Source organism: Salmo trutta, chromosome 3 (genome assembly GCF_901001165.1).
Source record: "Salmo trutta chromosome 3, fSalTru1.1, whole genome shotgun sequence".
Taxonomy (NCBI): Eukaryota; Metazoa; Chordata; class Actinopteri; order Salmoniformes; family Salmonidae; genus Salmo; species Salmo trutta.
This window is the reverse complement of record NC_042959.1, coordinates 13,351,671-13,373,644: the sequence shown is the minus strand read 5'-3', so window position 1 is coordinate 13,373,644 and position 21,974 is coordinate 13,351,671. Positions and strand designations below refer to the sequence as shown.

At 46.3% G+C, this 21,974-nt stretch overlaps 1 protein-coding gene across 1 annotated transcript in view; it reads left to right on the top strand.

Moving 5' to 3' along the window:
- LOC115168483 (glutamate receptor 1) overlaps nt 1–21,974 on the top strand; it is a gene marked incomplete in the record, with an annotated part of 136,381 nt that overhangs the window by 37,510 nt on the left and 76,897 nt on the right. The window contains 1 exon segment of the mRNA XM_029723817.1: nt 6,130–6,314. Coding sequence (XP_029579677.1) covers nt 6,130–6,314 — 185 coding nt within the window.

Below are 21,974 nucleotides of genomic sequence, written 5' to 3'. Positions count from 1 at the left end.
AAATAAAGCCAGTTTAATGACAACTGTGAGACCTTGATAAACTGTCACTCTGTCAGTCTGTCTGGACACACAACAGGACTGTGACAGAGGAGATTTCACACAGATGACTGGTCCTTGTGATTCATAGTAGCCATTATAGCTAGAGCGCCATGCATGTCCCAGTGATGTTTTTATCTCCCATGATCCCTTTATCGGCCAGTGAGGGACTGCAGGGCCATTAACCCTGCTGTTTGTGTGTTAGCGTGTGTGTGTGTGTGTGTGTGTGTGTGTGTGTGTGTGTGTGTGTGTGTGTGTGCGTGCGTGTGTAATCGAGCGGTGGGATGGAGAGTTCTGGAATCCATATCATCATCCATATTGCCTCCTGTTGCCTGGATACTATTCACCAGCTGCCTTGTCCAAAGGGTTATTTTAAGCCTGTAAGAAAAATTGGTGTTTGTTCGGTTATAGTGTGTGTGTTCTTGCATGCATGCGTGTGTGTGTGCGTTTGCGTGTGTGTGTATGTGTGTGCCTGTGTGGCTGTGTGTCTACAGGCCATTGTAGATGGCACTTTGTTCCCTATCACAAGGCTAAATAGAGGTATGCAGACAAGCACCTTTGTCAGTGTAGATTATAGCAGTCTGTGTTTAGTCCCCAGGGGGCTCTCTCTTTGGTAGACTGGTCTGAGAGTCACCATCCATTGCTATTCAGGCCTGAATGTGGATTAAAGTTGAATGCCTCGGGGAGAGATTAAGGTACCCATACATTTATGCAGGTGTGTGTGTGTGTGTGTGTGTGTGTGTGTGTGTGTGTGTGTGTGTGTGTGTGTGTGTGTGAATGCATGCGTGCGTACGTTTATGTGTGAATGCTTGCATGTGTCGTTGTGTTCATGCAGGTATTTATTGGGCCAGATTCCATTATTAGTTCTTTTGAGGGCCAGATTCCATTATTAGTTCTTTTGAGGGCCAGATTCCATTATTAGTTCTTATGAGGGCCAGATTCCATTATTAGTTCTTTTGAGGGCCAGATTCCATTATTAGTTCTTTTGAGGGCCAGATTCCATTATTAGTTCTTTTGACGGCCAGATTCCATTATTAGTTCTTTTGAGGGCCAGATTCCATTATTAGTTCTTTTGAGGGCCAGATTCCATTATTAGTTCTTATGAGGGTTATTTTCATGGTGTGCAGACTCAGATTTGTTTCCGCATCAACCTCTTGTTCTATTTCAGGGAGTAAGGAGCAAACAGGTTTTATTTTGACTAGAATAATTGTGTATGTTCTTGTGGAAAAGGGGTGCATACTGTGGAGACTGTTAGATTGAGCTGACCATGGTCCTGGAATCACACCACGACAACAGAAGGTTGAGAAGAAAAAAGACAGAAAGGAAAAGAGTGTTTTCTGTCTGGGGAGTTGACCATGGTCCTGAAACTAGACCTTGAAATAGAGGTGTTGACCAGGGTCCTGTAGTTTCAGGACAATGGTCAACACCTCTGTTTCAGAGTGGTTAGTTTCAGACCATGGTCAACTCCTATATTTTAAGGTCTAGTTTCAGGACCATGGTCAACTCCTCTGTTTCAGAGACCATGGTCTGAAACTAACCACTCTGAAACGGAGGTGTTCACCATTGTCCTGAAACAAACCACTCTGAAACAGAGGAGTTGACCGTGGTCCTGAAAGCAGAAGCTCCATCTATGGAGTTCTCTGCTGTCCATAGCAGTCAATGGTTTAATGTGACTGACTGCTGGGTTTGAAACCAAGTATTCTGAACTCCACTGGACTGTATTTGCCCACTGAACTAAAGCTATGTCCGATTTCTCAAATGATTTATGTGATTTGACACGTTGTATTTATCAGGTGTCACCAACCCCTTTAGTCACTTCTCAACCTCTCCTCTAAACCGTCCAACGGAGCCAGGCATCCATCACCTTTCACCATCATTCTGACTACTTAGACACACACCAACAACCCTGCTGCAAATATGGCATGTGAAATATGTAAAAAGGGTCATATGCCATTTTTGATTATTCTCTCTAGTGCAGTTGTGACTGGCTGTGTGGAATACAGCTTCATGTATTAGCTTAGCTTATAATGTAATTGTTATAATTCAGTATTTGGTTTAGTAATGGCCGCCGCTCTGCAGCTTGTAAAAGCTTTGTTTACCTTCTGGAATAACTGTCTGTCCCCTCCCAGGAGGATTCTGATTGGTCTAATATGATACTGTGTGTGTGCGTGTGTGCCTCCCACACTATAAATCTGCAGCCATGATCGATGTGTTCCCTAATGGCCTCTTATTTTCTGTCCCTGTTCTGAGCCGCGAGCCCATTGGTTCCCTGGCCTGTTCCCCCATGATACTTTAGTGCATTAGCAGCCTATGGGGACAGCTTAATGGAGTGGCCTGGATGTAATTGGTGCCTCTGAGGGACTGTCTGTGTGCAGGGCCAGCCTTAGCCTTTTGCGGGCCCTTAGCAAGATTTGATTAGGGGTCCCCCCACCTCCGGCAAAACATTTTAGTGGTCCTGCAATTCTACACAATGGAGCATATAGAAAATCTAGCCGTTTTATAACACATTTCATGCAATTCTACACATTTTGCCATGGGGAAGAGAAAAAATAACAGTTTTACAGCTCACTCAATTAGCCCATTTCAGCTAACATTTTTTAGGTTGGAAGTTTGTCTAGCCAGCTTTCTAAACTCGTAGTAATCATGACCGAGTCCTGACCGGCAACGCAAGACACATGCTCAGAAGCCCTAACCTCCATGGGTCACCCATTGTCACTCAGATATCTGCAATTCTACTAATTTTGTCAAGGGGTGATTTTCTTTTGCCATTTTAAAGATCATTTTCTGCAATTCTACACATTTTGCATGACTTATGCCATGTTAATAAGATATCTGAGGAGGTTAGTGCTTCTGAGCATGTGCCCTACGTTGCTGGTCAGGAATCGGTCATGATTACTACGAGTTTAGAAAGCTGGCTAGACAAACTTCCAATCTAAAAAATGTTAGCTGAAATGGGCTAATTGAGTGAGTCTCAGTGACTGACATAACAAGAGAAAAACTGCTGAAGCACAACCAAATTTCGAAATCGTACCTTCTGTATTCTACGATTTTAACTCTAAATAGTAAGTTGAGACCCCAATTGAGTTCCAAAAAAAATACATACACTGCTCAAAAAAATAAAGGGAACACTTAAACAACACAATGTAACTCCAAGTCAATCACAATTCTGTGAAATCAAACTGTCCACTTAGGAAGCAACACTGATTGACAATACATGTCACATGCTGTTGTGCAAATGGAATAGACAACAGGTGGAAATTATAGGCAATTAGCAAGACACCCCCAATAAAGGAGTGGTTCTGCAGGTGGGGACCACAGACCACTTCTCAGTTCCTATGCTTCCTGGCTGATGTTTTGGTCACTTTTGAATGCTGGCGGTGCTTTCACTCTAGTGGTAGCATGAGACGGAGTCTACAACCCACACAAGTGGCTCAGGTAGTGCAGCTCATCCAGGATGGCACATCAATGCGAGCTGTGGCAAGAAGGTTTGCTGTGTCTGTCAGCGTAGTGTCCAGAGCATGGAGGCGCTACCAGGAGACAGGCCAGTACATCAGGAGATGTGGAGGAGGCCGTAGGAGGGCAACAACCCAGCAGCAGGACCGCTACCTCCGCCTTTGTGCAAGGAGGAGCAGGAGGAGCACTGCCAGAGCCCTGCAAAATGACCTCCAGCAGGCCACAAATGTGCATGTGTCTGCTCAAACGGTCAGAAACAGACTCCATGAGGGTGGTATGAGGGCCCGACGTCCACAGGTGGGGGTTGTGCTTACAGCCCAACACCGTGCAGGACGTTTGGCAGTTGCCAGAGAACACCAAGATTGGCAAATTCGCCACTGGCGCCCTATGCTCTTCACAGATGAAAGCAGGTTCACACTGAGCACATGTGACAGACGTGACAGAGTCTGGAGACGCTGTGGAGAACGTTCTGCTGCCTGCAACATCCTCCAGCATGACCGGTTTGGCGGTGGGTCAGGCATGGTGTGGGGTGGTATTTCTTTGGGGGGCCTCCATGTGCTCGCCAGAGGTAGCCTGACTGCCATTAGGTACCGAGATGAGATCCTCAGACCCCTTGTGAGACCATATGCTGGTGCGATTGGCCCTGGGTTCCTCCTAATGCAAGACAATGCTAGACCTCATGTGGCTGGAGTGTGTCAGCAGTTCCTGCAAGAGGAAGGCATTTATGCTATGGGACTGGCCCGCCCGTTCCCCAGACCTGAATCCAATTGAGCACATCTGGGACATCATGTCTCGCTCCATCCACTAACGCCACGTTGCACCACAGACTGTCCAGGAGTTGGCGGATGCTTTAGTCCAGGTCTGGGAGGAGATCCCTCAGGAGACCATCCGCCACCTCATCAGGAGCATGCCCAGGCGTTGTAGGGAGGTTATACAGGCACGTGGAGGCCACACACACTACTGAGCCTCATTTTGACTTGTTTTAAGGACATTACATCAAAGTTGGATCAGCCTGTAGTGTGGTTTTCCACTTTAATTTTTAGTGTGACTCCAAATCCAGACCTCCATGGGTTGATAAATTGGATTCCCTTTATTTTTTTGAGCAGTATATATAAAGAAAATGGTCGGGGGCCCCCTTGCGGCCACTTATGTCGCTTATGCCTGTAGCCACCCTGGTGTGTGTGTGTGGTGTGCATGGGCGTGTGTCTGTGTGTGTGTGTGTGTGTGTGTGTGTGTGTGTGTGTGTGTGTGTGTGTGTGTGTGTGTGTGTGTGTGTGTGTGTGTGTGTGTGTGTGTGTGTGTGTGTGTGTGGAGTGATTATTCAGAGTAGCACCAAGTGCTGTAACAACATATCTGTACATGACATCCCAGTTGTCATAATGAACTGTCCCTCTGGACCCGGTAATCATATATTACATTGCTGTGCTGTTAGAGAAAGTCTTATGATGGATAGGTCTATGTTAGCATGATAGCTTTCTTATTGATGGATAGGTCTTATTGGGCAAGATGCTTCTTGGACTTAGTGGTCAAAATGCTTCTTGGACTTAGTGGTCAAGATGCTTCTTGGGCTTAGTGGTCAAGATGCTTCTTGGGCTTAGTGGGCACGATGCTTATTGGCCTTAGTGGACAAGATGCTTATTGAACTTATTGGTCAAGATGCTTCTTGGGCTTAGTGGTCAAGATGCTTCTTGGGCTTAGTGGGAAAGATGCTTCTTGGGCTTAGTGGTCAAGATGCTTCTTGGGCTTAGTGGGCACGATGCTTATTGGCCTTAGTGGGAAAGATGCTTCTTGGGCTTAGTGGGCACGATGCTTATTGGCCTTAGTGGACAAGATGCTTATTGGGCTTATTGGGCAAGATGCTTCTTGGGCTTAGTGGTCAAGATGCTTCTTGGGCTTAGTGGGAAAGATGCTTCTTGGGCTTAGTGGTCAAGATGCTTATTGGGCTTAGTGGTCAAGATGCTTCTTGGGCTTAGTGGTCAAGATGCTTCTTGGGCTTAGTGGTCAAGATGCTTCTTGGGCTTAGTGGGAAAGATGCTTATTGGCCTTAGTGGGAAAGATGCTTCTTGGGCTTAGTGGGCACGATGCTTATTGGCCTTAGTGGACAAGATGCTTATTGGGCTTATTGGGCAAGATGCTTCTTGGGCTTAGTGGTCAAGATGCTTCTTGGGCTTAGTGGGAAAGATGCTTCTTGGGCTTAGTGGTCAAGATGCTTCTTGGGCTTAGTGGTCAAGATGCTTCTTGGGCTTAGTGGTCAAGATGCTTCTTGGGCTTATTGGGCAAGATGCTTCTTGGGCTTAGTGGGCAAGATGCTTCTTGGGCTTATTGGGTAAGATGCTTCTTGGGCTTAGTGGGCAAGATGCTTCTTGGGCTTAGTGGGGAAAATGCTTCTTGGGCTTATTGGACAAGATGCTTCTTCGGCTTATTGGGCAAGATGCTTCATGGGCTTAGTGGGAAAGGTACTTCTTGGGCTTTTGGACAAGATGCTTGGTTTCTAAGATATGTCAGTCATACAGTGTAAATTATGACATACGATGCATCCAACATGGCACCCTATTCACCGGGGCACCAGGGAAGAGGATGTCTTTTGGAACACAGCCATAGGTTCACCTCTAACCCATGACCTTTGCCCCTGACCTGTAGGCCTGTCGGTGCTGCAGAAGGTCCTGGACACGGCTGCTGAGAGGAGCTGGCTGGTGACGTCTGTCAACGTGGAGACCATGACGGAGGCCTCATTCCTCAAGGTGTTCCAAGACCTGGACAAGAGGAAGGAGGGACAGATCATCATCGACTGTGAGACCGAAAGACTCACCTCCATCCTAAAAAAGGTAACAAGATAGAGAGACTCACCTCAACCCTCAAAACGGTAATGAGACTGTGACATTGCAGGAGTCATCTGCATCGCTAGTAGTGGGCCAGCAATGGCAAAAATGGTAAGCAGTTGTCCATGATTCAGCTACCATACATAAGCCAGAACGTTGCCATACCTGGTTTGGCCAGAACTGTGCCACATACAAATGCCGGTCAGATGAAAAAGTAGGCCTGATTTGGGTCGTTGTACTTTTGCTTTCTGTGAATGAATTAAATCCAGACATTTGAGAAAGCATCGCTCTGTTGCACGTGAGACATAATTAACATGAATTCTCAGTGAAATAAACACCACATAGCTAGCAAAAGATGGGAGAGAGAAAGACAGAGAGTAATAAAAAGAGAGAGAAGAGAAGGTGAGAGAGACAGGTTGACGTTTATTGTCATGAATCTTGCCGTGGAGGCAGAACTGAGCGATTTCCGCTAGATAGCGGAAACCAGCTGCAAAGTCAAAATAGGCTATATGTGACCTTGGTTGAGGAACAATGGGAAAGTAATTCTGCTTTGAAAGTTGATAAACTTGTAACTCCACTTTTGAGAAAATGTTCTATGAATGTTTTGGTACACCTACTGGAGAGCACTTCTTTGTCTACACCCATTCAGCATCGTTCACACCCTCTTAAGCCTTAGCCCCACCCATCTCTTTAAGGATTCACATCTGAGGCCATGTGCTAAAAAGAGTGAGTAAGGTAGTATAGTAAACAACCAAAGATTTCAAGACAAAGTGTTTGAAAGTAGTAGGAACAACTCCAGGTAAAAATGCATTGATGTAGTCCTTGGCCTATAGTGCATTTGGAAAGTATTCAGACCCCTTTACTTTTTCCATATTTTGTTACGTTAGTCTTATTCTAAAATTGATTAAATTGTATTTTTTCCTCACCAATCTACACACAATACCCCATAATGACAAAGCAAACAGAAATATCAGATTTAAGTATTCAGACCCTTTACTCAGTACTTTGGTGAAGCACCTTTGGCAGTGATTGTAGCCTCAAGTCTTCTTGGGTATGACACATCAAGCCTGGCACACCTGTATTTGGGGAGTTTCTCCCATTCTTCTCTGCAGATCCTCTCAAGTTCTGTCAGCTTGGATGGGGAGATTCGCTGCACAGCCATTTTCAGGTCTCTCCAGAGATGTTCGATCGGGTTCAAGTCCGGGCTCTGGCTGGGCCACTCAAAGACATTCAGAGACTTGTCCTGAAGCCACTCCTGCGTTTTCTTGTGTGTGTGCTTAGGGTCGTTGTCCTGTTGGAAGGTGAACCTTCGCCTCCCTCTGAGGTCCTGAGCACTCTGGAGCAGATTTTCATCAAGGATCTCTCTCTACTTTGCTCCGTTCATCTTTTCCTCAATTCTGACTAGTCTCCCAGTCCCTGCCGCATAAAAACAACCCCATAGCATGATTCTGCCGGCACCATGCTTCACCGTAAGGAGGGTGCCAGGTTTCCTCGAGACGTGACGCTTGGCATTCAGGCCATAGAGTTCAATAATGGTTTCATTAGACCAGAGAATTTGGTTTCTCATGGTCTGAGAGTCTTTAAGTGCCTTTTGGCAATCTCCAAGCGGGCTGTCATGTGCCTTTAACTGTGTCTTCCATCTGGCCACTCTATCATAGTGGCCTGATTGGTGGAGTGCTGCAGAGATGGTTGTCCTTCTGGAAGGTTCTCCCATCTCCACACAGGAACTTTCAAGCTTGGTCAGAGTGACCATTGGGTTCTTAGTCAGCTCCCTGACCAAGGCCCTTCTCCCCCGATTGCTCAACTTCTTCCATTTAAGAATGATGGAGGCCACTGTGTTCTAGGAGACCTTCAATGCTGCAGACATTTTTTGGTACCCTTCCCCAGATCTGTGGCTCGGCACAATCCTGTCTCGGAGCTCCACAGACAATTCCTTCGACCTCATGGCTTGGTTTTTGCTCTGACATGCAATGTCAACTCTGGGACCTTATATAGACAGGTGTGTGCCTTTCCAAATCATGTCCAATCAATTGAATTTACCACAGGTGGACTCCAATCCAGTTGTAGAAACATCTCAAGGATGGACAATGGAAACAGATACACCTGAGCTCAATTTCCAGTCTGATAGCCAAGGGTCTGAGTAACTTATGTAAATAAGGTATTTCTGTTTTTTATTTGTCATAAACTAGCAAAAATGGCTAAAAACCTGTTTTCACTTAATGTCATTGTCATGTCCTGACCAGTAAAGGGGTTATTTGTTATTGTAGTTTGGTCAGGACGTGGCAGGGGGTGTTTGTTTTATGTGTTTCGTATTTTTTTGGTTAATGTTCTATGTTAGTCGATTTCTATGTTAGTTCTAGTTTTTCTATTTCTATGTTTAGTTTATTGGGTTGACCTTCAATTGGAGGCAGCTGTTCCTCGTTGCCTCTAATTGAAGGTCCTATTTAGTAGGGGTGCTTTTTCATGGGTTTTTGTGGGTAGTTGTTCCGTGTTTAGCGTTTTGCCTGACAGGACTGTCTTCGTCGTCATTGTTTGTTATTTTGTTTTGTGTTCACGTTCCTTCAATAAAAGAAGATGAGTTCACACATTCCAGCTGCGCCTTGGTCCCATCTTTACAACGAGCGTGACAGTCATTATTGGGCTATTGTGTGTAGATTGATAAAAATAATAATATTTAATCAATTTTAGAATAAGGCTGTAACATAACAAAATGTGTAAAAAGTCAAGGGGTTAGGGTTAGGGTTAGGGTTAGGGTTAAGGTTAGGGTTACTTTCCTAACGCACTCTATATCCTAGTCTGACTTTGGTGCAGGCCACGTTGTTCTTCACATTACCGTCTCTGGTAAACACACACTATATCAAATAAAATCTAAGTTTATTTGTCACATGAACAGGAAACAGAAGGTGTAATTGGTACAGTGAAATGGTTACTTCCATATTTGGATAGTAGCAATATCAAAAATAGAAAGTGTCCAGATAAAAATATGATATAAATATTTAATAATTATTAGATGACGCTTTCCCAGACACACTTGTCTAAATTGATGGGTCATGTGAAAGAAATGCTATAACCCCAGCCACATCTATCTAAGTGGATGGGTCACTACTGTCAAGACATGTTCATGAAATACAATAGATGACCGTAATCACCCTCAGACACACCTGGCTAACTTGATGGGTCATGTAGTCATTTGGTGAAGAGGAGTGTTTTGTTTAGATGTAGCTATCTAGCTAAACAATTAACCATAATCCCTACCCAGAGCAACAGGACAAACGGATTGTCACTATGAAATGCTGTAGTATGAATCTGCAGGTAGCTAAAGCTAACCAACTAGGTTCAATGTTGCTAGCTATGTAATGCAAATGGCTTCCTGAGATACGTATCATGTAAATACACAGATCACACACTTAAGGTTAGCTGGCGAGCCAGCAAGCTAACGTTCACTAGCTAGCTAACCATACCATTTAACCTGCAAAAAAACTACTTTGACAACATTTGAAATGTATAATATCTGAAAATTACCCGGATACATGGATGAAGGGTTCACGGCAGTGTGTCTTTCCATTTGGTTTGTAGCGAGCTACAGCTTGTTTGGCCTGTTGTGTCAAGTCACTCTGGTTCACACTGATTGTATGCAAAAAGTAGTCCATCACAACATTTTCCCACTGATCTTCATCGATAGCGCCTGCTAAATTCAGGGCAGCAATGTTGTTGAGAGCTGTAGCAACGCTTTTGCAGTTCTGCATGGCTAACGATATATCTTTAAAAAAACTGTAGTAGAAAGGATTATCTACACATACTGAGCAGATCACGTTAAAAACAGAAGCGTGCTATGTGGCAGACCAATCTGAACTCATCTCTCGGCATATTCAACCCATCCGTTATCTCAGCCTATCATGGCTAGCAGGAAGGTTCCTGCCTTTTTCCGTGGCTAAACCTACTGGGCTCGTAATTTAACAATTTTATCCGTATTTACAAATGACATACAAGTTTGTTATTAAGGCATTAAGGCACATGGTGTGGTTAGGGTTAGTTAGGATTTCAGAGTTTATGACTTTCTGGCTGTGCCAGATAATGTAGAGCTGCCTCCAGGGCAAGATTAATGACAATAAAGGCCAAACTGTGGATAAGAGGATCCTCCCAGGCAGCGGTCGTCCAGTGTAGTGTATTAGTCTCAGTGTATTAGAGACAGGAGATATAGATACGGTTAGGTTGACATTTAGAGCTGTAGAGAAACACTTACTCACCACGCTACTGCTGCCTGGGAAGGGTGTTCCTGGCATAGCAATTAATGTCACACACACACACACACGCACGCACTCACGCACACACACACACACACACACACACACACACACACACACACACACACACACACACACAGAAACACGCACCCCTCCCCCACACGTATGTGTCCTTCCCCCTCCCACACACAAATAAAACAGAAAGAGCCAGAGACCTCTCTCCCCTCTCTCTCCTCCAACGCTTGGCTCTAGCTGTGTGAAGACAGTGTCCCCTCTCTCTCCTCCAACGCTTGGCTCTAGCTGTGTGAAGACAGTGTCCCCTCTCTCTCCTCCAACGCTTGGCTCTAGCTGTGTGAAGACAGTGTCCCCTCTCTCTCCTCCAACGCTTGGCTCTAGCTGTGTGAAGACAGTGTCCCCTCTCTCCTCCAACGCATGGCTCTAGCTGTGTGAAGACAGTGTCTGGTGTGTGTGAGTGTTATTGATGACCTGGTGTCCACAGTTAAGGTAGTTGCATCACTTCTCACCAGTTTACAGCAGCGGAGCCACAGCGGTTCTCAGCTCAGACAGACTCCATCCATCACAGAGGTCTGCTCCCTGCTCTCTGCCTCTATAGCAGCCTGTGTTTTACACACACACACAGACACACACACACACACACTGCCCCACCATACACAGACTCAAATTTTCACCAGATAATGTCAGAGGATATATGAATGAGGACATGTTTATTTTTACTCTTGGAATGCTGAGGTAGTCCCTTTAAATATGGAACATCAATAGCCACAACATAATCTTTGATTCATAAAGGTTTAAGTCAAGAAAGTGACTACACATACAGTAAAATGGACCTTCATTTTCTAACAGGACAAGCTGCGCGAGGGCCATAGGGTCAAAAGTGCTGAATTATAGGGAAAAGCATTTGGGACGCACATAAGGACTACAGAGATTTGAGTGTTTATTGTGAAATCAGTTGGGGCCTCATGGAAACTACGCTAGCACACTGTCCATGTGTCTTCCCCAGTGTGACTGTATCTCGGCCATCATCTTCCCCCAGTGTCTTGGTATCAGCGTCTCTCCTCTCCTGTGTTTTCCTTGCTGGAGGCTGTGCTGTAGGACATGCCTTGTGCTAGGGTCACCCTTAATAACTAATGCAACTGTCTGCCATGCCCTCCAGCCTGCTCCCAACGCGCACACACACACACACACACACACACACACACACACACACACACACACACACACACACGCACACACGCAGTGGGGATATGAACGTGTGGGAGACTCTCAGAGGAAGCAAATATGTTGGGAATGTGTGAGGTCATGTAAAGTCCATAATGAGTTACAGAACTCCCACTCGATCTGTCAGTTACAGAACCCCCACTCTGTCAGTTACAGAACCCCCAATCTCTCTGTCAGTTACAGAACTCCCACTCGATCTGTCAGTTACAGAACCCCCACTCTGTCAGTTACAGAACCCCCAATCTCTCTGTCAGTTAAAGAACTCCCACTCGATCTGTCAGTTAAAGAACTCCCACTCGATCTGTCAGTTACAGAACCCCCACTCTGTCAGTTACAGAACCCCCAATATCTCTGTCAGTTACAGAACTCCCACTCTGTCTATCAGTTACAGATCCCCCACTCTGTCTATCAGTTACAGATCCCCCACTCTGTCTGTCAGTTACAGGACCCCCACTCTGTCTATCAGTTACAGATCCCCCACTCTGTCTGTCAGTTACAGATCCCCCACTCTGTCTATCAGTTACAGATCCCCCACTCTGTCTGTCAGTTACAGAACCCCCACTCTCTCTATCAGTTACAGATCCCCCACTCTGTCTATCAGTTACAGATCCCCCACTCTGTCTATCAGTTACAGATCCCCCACTCTGTCTGTCAGTTACAGAACCCCCACTCTGTCTGTCAGTTACAGAACCCCCACTCTGTCTATCAGTTACAGATCCCCCACTCTGTCTGTCAGTTACAGAACCCCCACTCTGTCTATCAGTTACAGATCCCCCACTCTGTCTGTCAGTTACAGATCCCCCACTCTGTCTATCAGTTACAGATCCCCCACTCTGTCTGTCAGTTACAGAACCCCCACTCTGTCTATCAGTTACAGATCCCCCACTCTGTCTATCAGTTACAGATCCCCCACTCTGTCTATCAGTTACAGATCCCCCACTCTGTTTATCAGTTACAGATCCCCCACTCTGTCTGTCAGTTACAGATCCTCCACTCTGTCTGTCAGTTACAGATCCCCCACTCTGTCTATCAGTTACAGATCCCCCACTATGTCTATCAGTTACAGATCCCCCACTCTGTCTGTCAGTTACAGATCCCCCACTCTGTCTATCAGTTACAGATCCCCCACTCTGTCTATCAGTTACAGATCCCCCACTCTGTCTGTCAGTTACAGATCCCCCACTCTGTCTGTCAGTTACAGAATCCCCACTCTGTCTATCAGTTACAGAACCCCCACTATGTCTGTCAGTTACAGAACCCCCACTCTGTCTGTCAGTTACAGATCCCCCACTCTGTCTATCAGTTACAGAACCCCCACTCTGTCTGTCTATAGCCTCAGATGTATAGACTGAGCTGTACATTAATATTACCCCCACTCTGTCTGCCTATCTTCCCCACTCCCTCTTCTCTCCTCCACACTCCCTCTTCTCTCCTCCCACTCCCTCTCCTCCTGTCTCCTCCTGTCGCCTCCCTCTTCTCTCCTACCTGCTCCCTCTCCTCCACACTCCCTCTTCTCTCCTCCACACTCCCTCTTCTCTCCTACCCGCTCCCTCTCCTCTCCTCCACACTCCCTCTCTGCTACTCCCCTCTCCCTTTCCGCTCGTCCTCCCTCTCCTCTCCTCTCCTCTCCTCCCCTCCCCTCCTCTACTCCCCTCTCCTCCCCTCGCATCCCCTCTCCTCCTCTCCTCCCCTCTCCTCTATTCTCCTCTCCTCCCCTCTCCTCCTCTCCTCTCCTGTTCAGTGTAGTGTCATAAATGACAGTGTTATGACAGATTGTGTAGGGTTGTGTTTGTCATAAATGACAGTGTTATGACAGAGTGTGTAGGGTTGTGTTTGTCATAAATGACAGTGTTATGACAGAGTGTGTAGGGTTGTGTTTGTCATAAATGACAGTGTTATGACAGAGTGTGTAGGGTTGTGTTTGTCATAAATGACAGTGTTATGACAGAGTGTGTAGGGTTGTGTTTGTCATAAATGACAGTATTATGACAGAGTGTGTAGGGTTGTGTGTGTCATAAATGACAGTATTATGACAGAGTGTGTAGGGTTGTGTGTGTCATAAATGACACATAAACCTCATTAGGCAGCCTCCCCCTACTCCCCCACAGGGGACGGTGTGTGTGCATGTGTGCATGGGTGGGTACATCTGTGTGTGTGTCTCTGTGTGTGTGTGCATGCTTGCATGCATTTCTGTACATTGAATCCTCAGTGGTTGAGTGCACAATGCTTTAATGTGAGCTAATGTACAACCGTCATATAGTTAGTGCCATGTTTTTAATCAGTGTCTTTCTCATCTGTGGTAAATTGTAATGACTATTTAATAGAGATGTGTATCTTTCCCTTTCAAGACGATTCAATACGTATCTAGATAGATGGGCTTCCAATATAGAAACGTTTTAGTTAGAAAACAATTCGGTGAGGTTCGGTTTGATTAGAGAACAAAACGATGCAGTTCGATACGATTCGATGCACTAAAATTTGTTGCATAAACACATTCATTTTCCATTCTAAAATAAAATATTGTGCTCATGGAGCTCATGAGCTGGGCTTCTCTGAGCTGAATCTGTCTGAGCTGGGCCTCTCTGAGCTGGGCCTGTCTGAGCTGGGCCTCTCTGAGCTGTGCCTCTCTGAGCTGGATATGTCTGAGCTGGGCCTCTCTGAGCTGGGCCTCTCTGAACTAGATCTGTCTGAGCTGGGCCTCTCTGAGCTGGGCCTGTCTGAGCTGGGCCTCTCTGAGCTGGGCCTCTCTGAGCTGGATCTGTCTAAGCTGGGCCTCTCTGAGCTGGGCCTTTCTGAGCTGGATCTATCTGAGCTGGGCCTCTCTGTGCTGGGCTTCTCTGAGCTGGGCTTCTCTGAGCTGGGCCTCTCTGAGCTGGATCTGTCTGAGCTGGGCCTCTGAGCTGGGCCTCTCTGAGCTGGGCCTCTCTGAGCTGGATATGTCTGAGCTGGGCCTCTCTGAGCTGGGCCTCTCTGAGCTAGATCTGTCTGAGCTGGGCCTCTCTGAGCTGGGCCTCTCTGAGCTGGGTCTCTCTGAGCTGGATCTGTCTGAGCTGGGCCTCTCTGAGCTGGGCCTCTCTGAGCTGGGCCTCTCTGAGCTGGGCCTCTCTGAGGTGGCTCTGTCTGAGCTGGGCCTCTCTGAGCTGGATCTGTCTGAGCTGGGCCTCTCTGAGCTGGATCTGTCTGAGCTGGGCCTCTCTGAGCTGGGCCTCTCTGAGCTGGGCCTCTCTGAGCTGGATCTGTCTGAGCTGGGCTTCTCTGAGCTGGGCCTCTCTGAGCTGGGCCTCTCTGAGCTGGGCTCTGTCTAAGCTGGTCCTCTCTGAGCTGGGCCTCTCTGAGCTGGCTCTGTCTGAGCTGGGCCTCTCTGACCTGGATCTGTTGGAGCTGGATCTGTCTGAGCTGGGCCTCTCTGAGCTGGATCTGACTGAGCTGACTTCTGTGTGTGTGTGTGTAAATTATTTATGTCTATGGTGTATGCATTGTGTGTGCGTGAATTATGTATGTCTATGGTGTATACTAGTATGTATGCACCTGATCTGAGCCATAAGGGAGATTAGACATCTACCACCCCACTACCACTATCAGATTAGAGTCATAAGGGAGACTAGACATCTACCAGACTACTACCACTATCAGATTAGAGCCATAAGGGAGACTAGACATCTACCACCCCACTACCACTATTAGATTAGAGTCATAAAGAAGACTAGACATCTACCACCCCACTACCACTATCAGATTAGAGCCATAAGGAAGACTAGACATCTACCACCCCACTATCACTATCAGATTAGAGTCATAAGGGAGACTAGACATCTACCACCCCACTATCACTATCAGATTAGAGTCATAAGGAAGACTAGACATCTACCACCCACTACCACTATCAGATTAGAGCCATAAGGGAGACTAGACATCTACCACCCCACTACCACTATCAGATTAGAGCCATAAGGAAGACTAGACATCTACCACCCCACTACCACTATCAGATTAGAGCCATAAGGAAGACTAGACATCTACCACCCCACTATCACTATCAGATTAGAGTCATAAGGAAGACTAGACATCTACCACCCCACTACCACTATCAGATTAGAGTCATAAGGGAGACTACACATCTACCACCCCACTACCACTATCAGATTAGGGGGGGAATGTAGCCTGTTTTTGCCCCCCCCCCCCACTTTGGTTCTGAAATCACCATCATCCACTAATGAATTTGTCATTTTTGCATATTAAGTGTTTGAGCTAGTACTATATCATTATCTATTGTTTACAAATTAGATATGACATAGCTAATGAATATATTGCACAACGTTGAATTTCACCCCCATTTTAAAATCAAGTGGTTTTGACCGTTTGTAATTTTTTGGTGAGCTTCTTTTCTCCTCATCTTTGCCCATGCAGCGCGCCTCACAAACATGATTCGCCATTATGAAATTATCAACTTTACCCTGTATATCTAAAAATGACCATATACACTGATTGTTTTGCCCCAGCCCCAGCTAACACACCTGACTCCAATTATCAACTAATCTTTAGATTGGAATGCAATTAGTTTAATCAGCTGTGTTAGCTAGGGATAAAGAGTGACAGCACTCCGGCCCCCAAGGACTGGAGTTTCCCATACCTGGTTTAAAGTATGACAGCACTCCGGCCCCCAAGGACTGGAGTTTCCCATACCTGGTTTAAAGTACGACAGCACTCCGGCCCCGAGGACTGGAGTTTCCCATACCTGGTTTAAAGTACGACAGCACTCCGGCCCCAAGGACTGGAGTTTCCCATACCTGGTTTAAAGTACGACAGCACTCCGGCCCCCAAGGACTGGAGTTTCCCATACCTGGTTTAAAGTACGACAGCACTCCGGCCCCCAAGGACTGGAGTTTCCCATACCTGGTTTAAAGTATGACAGCACTCCGGCCCCGAGGACTGGAGTTTCCCATACCTGGTTTAAAGTACGACAGCACTCCGGCCCCCGAGGACTGGAGTTTCCCATACCTGGTTTAAAGTACGACAGCACTCCGGCCCCCGAGGACTGGAGTTTCCCATACCTGGTTTAAAGTACGACAGCACTCCGGCCCCCGAGGACTGGAGTTTCCCATACCTGGTTTAAAGTACGACAGCACTCCGGCCCCCAAGGACTGGAGTTTCCCATACCTGGTTTAAAACCTCTTGAGGATACCCTACGATAGGGGGCGCCACAGCGCATTTTGAAAAAAATTTGTTCCCATTTTCAACGGCCTACTAATCAAACTCAGAAGCTAGGACATGCATATACTTATTATATATGGATAGAAAACACCCTAAAGTTTCTAAAACTATTTGAATGGTGTCTGTGAGTATAACAGAACTCATATGGCAGTCAAAACCCCGAGACCGATTGAAACAGGAAGTGAAATTCAGAATTGTGGACTCGACTTCACAGCTTTGCCTGTAATTCACAACGTGAGATATCGTTCATTGAGCACTTTCTATTGCTTCCACTAGATGTCCCCAGTCTTTACAAAGTGTTTTGAGCCTTCTACTGTCGAAACTCAATGAAGGAGTCGCTGTGGCAATTGGTCACAGTAGGAGGGCCATCAGCATTGTGACGTCGTCGGCCGTGTCTACCCCCACCTTTGGAAACGTTTTGAAACACAATGCAATCGTCCCACTCGAATCTTATTGGCTCTCTTGTTGAAACAGGCCCTGAAGATTAATGTTATACAACGTTTGACATGTTTGAATGAACCTAAAGGAGGGAAAAAAGTTATTGTTCGAAACCGAAGTCCCGCGCCCGGATCAACATTTGGATACAGCCTTCAGACGCGCTAACAACAGCAAGCTAATGGAACATAAAGGATGGACTTTTTCGACCGAAAATACATTTGTCGTGGACCTGGGATTCCTGGAAGTGCTTTCTGATGAAGACAACTAAAGGTAAGGGATTATTGACAATATTATACAAGATTAGATGTGATTTGCGATTGTTCCAAGATGGTGCCGAGCTAGGTTTACTAGCTCATTTTCTGAGTATCGCATTCCCTTTTATCTCAAAGTGTGATTACCCTGTAAAGTTAATTTAAAATCTGTTATGACAGGTGTTTTCAAGAGATATTTTATGGGAAAATAGTTAGCCAACGTCAGACGCCGATGTAAAATGCTGTTTTTATATAGAAATATGACCTTTATTGAACAAAAGAATGCATGCTGTGTGTAACATGATGTCCTAGGTGTGTCATCTGATGAAGTTTGTAAAAGGTTCGTGCTGCATTTAGCTGTTTTTTGGTTATTTGTGATGCATGTGGTTGGTCGGAAAATTCAAATGATGCTACTTTTACCATGTACTCCTCTAACATAATCTAATGTTGTGCTTTTCCTGTAAAACCTTTGTGAAATCGGACGAAGAGGGTCGATTCAAGAGAGGTGTATCTATAAAACGATATGAGACAGTCCTATATTTGAAAAAAAGAAATATTGAATTTCGTTATGCTAATGTCGCTAGGAGTTTTATGGCGTTTATCCAAAAACCCAACAAAAACAACATTTCCCCATAGGCTTTGTCCAACAAACCATGGCGGAGTTAATGCCTACAAAAAGACGCCATTACTACTGCTCTGTATAGCCAGATGAAAGATTACTTTTATTCCAGAAAAACACAATTTTCAACAGCACATACAGTTGAAGTCGGAAGTTTACATACACTTAGGTTGGAGTCTTTAAAACTAATTTTTCAACCATTCCACAAATTTCTTCTTAACAAACTATAGTTTTGGCAAGTCGGTTAGGACATCTACTTTGTGCATGACACAAGGAATCTTTCCAACAATTGTTTACAGACAGATTATTTCACTTATAATTGTAAGGGCTGTCTGAAGAGAGAGTGGCCCAAGGTGCAGCGGAGTTAGTGTTCATCATTAGAATATTTAATAAAGAAAGAACACTATACAAACAAAACAAGAAAACTGACAGCCAAACAGTCCTGTCAGGTGCAAACACTAACAGAAACCATTACCCACAAAACCCAAAGGAAAAACATGCTCCTTATGTGTGACTCCCAATCAGCAACAACGAGCTTCAGCTGTGCCTGATTGGGAGCCACACACGGCCCAAAACAAAGAAATACAAAAACATAGAAAAAGGAACATAGAACGCCCACCCAATGTAACACCCTGGCCTAACCAAAATAAAGAACAAAAAACCCCTCTCTATGGCCAGGGCGTTACAGTACCCCTCCCCCAAGGTGCGGACTCCGGCCGCAAAACCTGACACTGAAGGGGAGGGTCTGGGTGGGCCTTCTTACGGCGGCGGCTCAGGTGCGGGACGTGGCCTCTGCCCCACCCTTGGCGTCGCCCTCTTAGGTGGCGCACCTGGCCGCGCCGAAGGTCTGGTGGGCGACCCTGACTTCGCCCGGCTGGCGGGCGACCCTTGTTGCACCCGGCTGGCGGGCGGCGATGGCTGATCCGGGCAGGCGGGCCACTCTGGCTGATCCGGGCAGGCGGGCCACTCTGGCTGATCCGGGCAGTCGGGCCACTCTGGCTGATCCGGGCAGGCGGGCCACTCTGGCTGATCCGGGCAGGCGGGCCACTCTGGCAGCTCCGGGCAGGCGGGCCACTCTGGCAGCTCCGGGCAGGCGGGCCACTCTGGCAGCTCCGGGCAGGCGGGCCACTCTGGCAGCTCCTGACTGGCGGGCGGCTCTGGCAGCTCCTGACTGGCGAGACCCACTGGAGGCCTAGTCCTGGGAGGTGGCACAGGATGGACCAGGATGGGGAGACCCACTGGTGGCCAGGTCCTAGGAGGAGGCACAGGACTGACCAGGATGGGGAGACCCACTGGAGGCCTGGTCCGTGGAGCAGGCACAGGACTGACCAGGATGGGGAGACATGCAGGAGGCCTGGTTCTGGGCGCAGGCACAGGATAGACCGGGTCCTGAAGACGCATTGGAGGTCTAGAGTGCACGGCCTGCACAACCCGTCCTGGCTCGATGTCCAATCTCCCCCGGCAGATGTTAGGAGCTGGGATGTAACGCACCGGGCTCTCCACGCGTACTGGGGACACCGTGCGCTTTACTTCATAACACGGTGCCTGACCAGTACTACGTTGCCTCCTGTAAGCATGGGGAGCTGGCTCAGGTTTCCAACCTGACTCTGCCACACTCCCCGTGTGCCCCCCCCAAAAAAAATTTGGGCTGCCTCTCGGGCTTCCTTCCCAGCCGTATTCCCTCAAACCGTTGCCGTTAGTCCTTCTTTCCTTCTGCCTCCACTCTTCTGAGTGCCTCTACCTGTTCCCATGGGAGGCGAACCCTTCCGACCAGGATCTCTTCCCAAGTGTAGGATCCCTTGCCGTCCAGGATGTCCTCCCATGTCCAGTCCTTTCTCTCCCTGGTCCAGGATCCTTGCTCCTCCTGGCGCTGCGCCCTCCTCCACTGCTTGGTCCTTGTTTGGTGGGTAATTCTGTAAGGGCTGTCTGAAGAGAGCGTGGACCAAGGTGCAGCGGAGTTAGTGTTCATCATTAGAATATTTAATAAAGAAAGTACACTATACAAACAAAACAAGAAAACTGACAGCTAAACAGTCCAGTCAGGTGCAAACACTAACAGAAACAATTACCCACAAAACCCAAAGGAAAAACATGCTCCTTATGTGTGACTCCCAATCAGCAACAACGAGCTTCAGCTGTGCCTGATTGGGAGCCACACACACGGCCCAAAACAAAGAAATACAAAAACATAGAAAAAGGAACATAGAACGCCCACCCAATGTAACACCCTGGCCTAACCAAAATAAAGAACAAAAAAACCCTCTCTATGGCCAGGGCGTTACAATAATTCACTGTATCACAATTCCAGTGGATCAGAAGTTCACATACACTAAGTTGACTGTGCCTTTAAACAGCTTGGAAAATTCCAGAAAATGATGTCATGGCTTTAGAAGCCTCTGATAGGCTAACTAACATAATTTGAGTCAATTGGAGGTGTACCTGTGGATATTTTTCAAGGCCTACCTTAAAACTCATTGCCTCTTAGCTTGACATCATGGGAAAATCAAAAGAAATCAGCCAAGACCTCAGAAAAAAGTCTCGTTCATCCTTGGGAGTAATTTCCAAACGCCTAAAGGTACCACGTTCATCTGTACAAACAATAGTACGCACAGTAAAACGAGTCCTATATCGACATAACCTGAAAGGCCGCTCAGCAAGGAAGAAGCCAATGCCCCAAAACCACCATAAAAAAGCCAGACTAGGGTTTGTAACTGCACATGGGGACAAAGATTGTACTTTTTGGAGAAATGTCCTCTGGTCTGATGAAACAAAAATAGAACTGTTTGGCCATAATGGCCATTGTTATGTTTGGAGGAAAAATGGGGAGGCTTGCAAGCCGAAGAACACCATCCAAACCGTGAAGCCCGGGGTTGGCAGCATCATGTTGTGGGGGTGCTTTGCTGCAGGAGGGACTGGTGCACTTCACAAAATAGATGTCATCATGAGGAAGGAAAATGATGTGGATATATTGAAGCAACATCTCAAGACATCAGTCAGGAAGTTAAAGCTTGGTCGCAAATGGGTCTTCCAAATGGACAATGACCCCAAGCATACTTCCAAAGTTGTGGCAAAATGGCTTCAGGACAACAAAGTTTTTATTAAAAAAAAAAATATATTTCACCTTTTTCTAACCAGGTAGGCCAGTTGAGAACAAGTTTTCATTTACAACTGCGACCTGGCCAAGATAAAGCAAAGCAGTGCGACAGAAACAACAACACAGAGTTACACATGTCAAGGTGGCATCACAAAGCCCTGGCCTCAATCATATAGAACATTTGTGGGCAGAACTGAAAAAGCGTGTGCAAGCAAGGAGGCCTACAAACATGACTCAGTTACACCAACTCTGTCAGGAGGAATGGGCCAAAATTCACCCAACTTATTGTGGGAAGCTTGTGGAAACGTGAAACGTTTGACCAAAGTTGAGCAATTTAAATGCAATGTTACCAAATACTAATTGAGTTTATGTAAACTTATGTCCCACTGGGAATGTGATGAAAGAAATAAAGGCTTAAATAAATCATTCTCTCTACTATTATTCTGACATTTCACATTCTTAATATAAAGTGTTGATCCTAACTGACCTAAGATAGGGAATTTTTACTAGGATTAAATTGGAATTGTGAAAAACTGAGTTTAAATGTATTTGGCTAAGGTGTATGTAAAC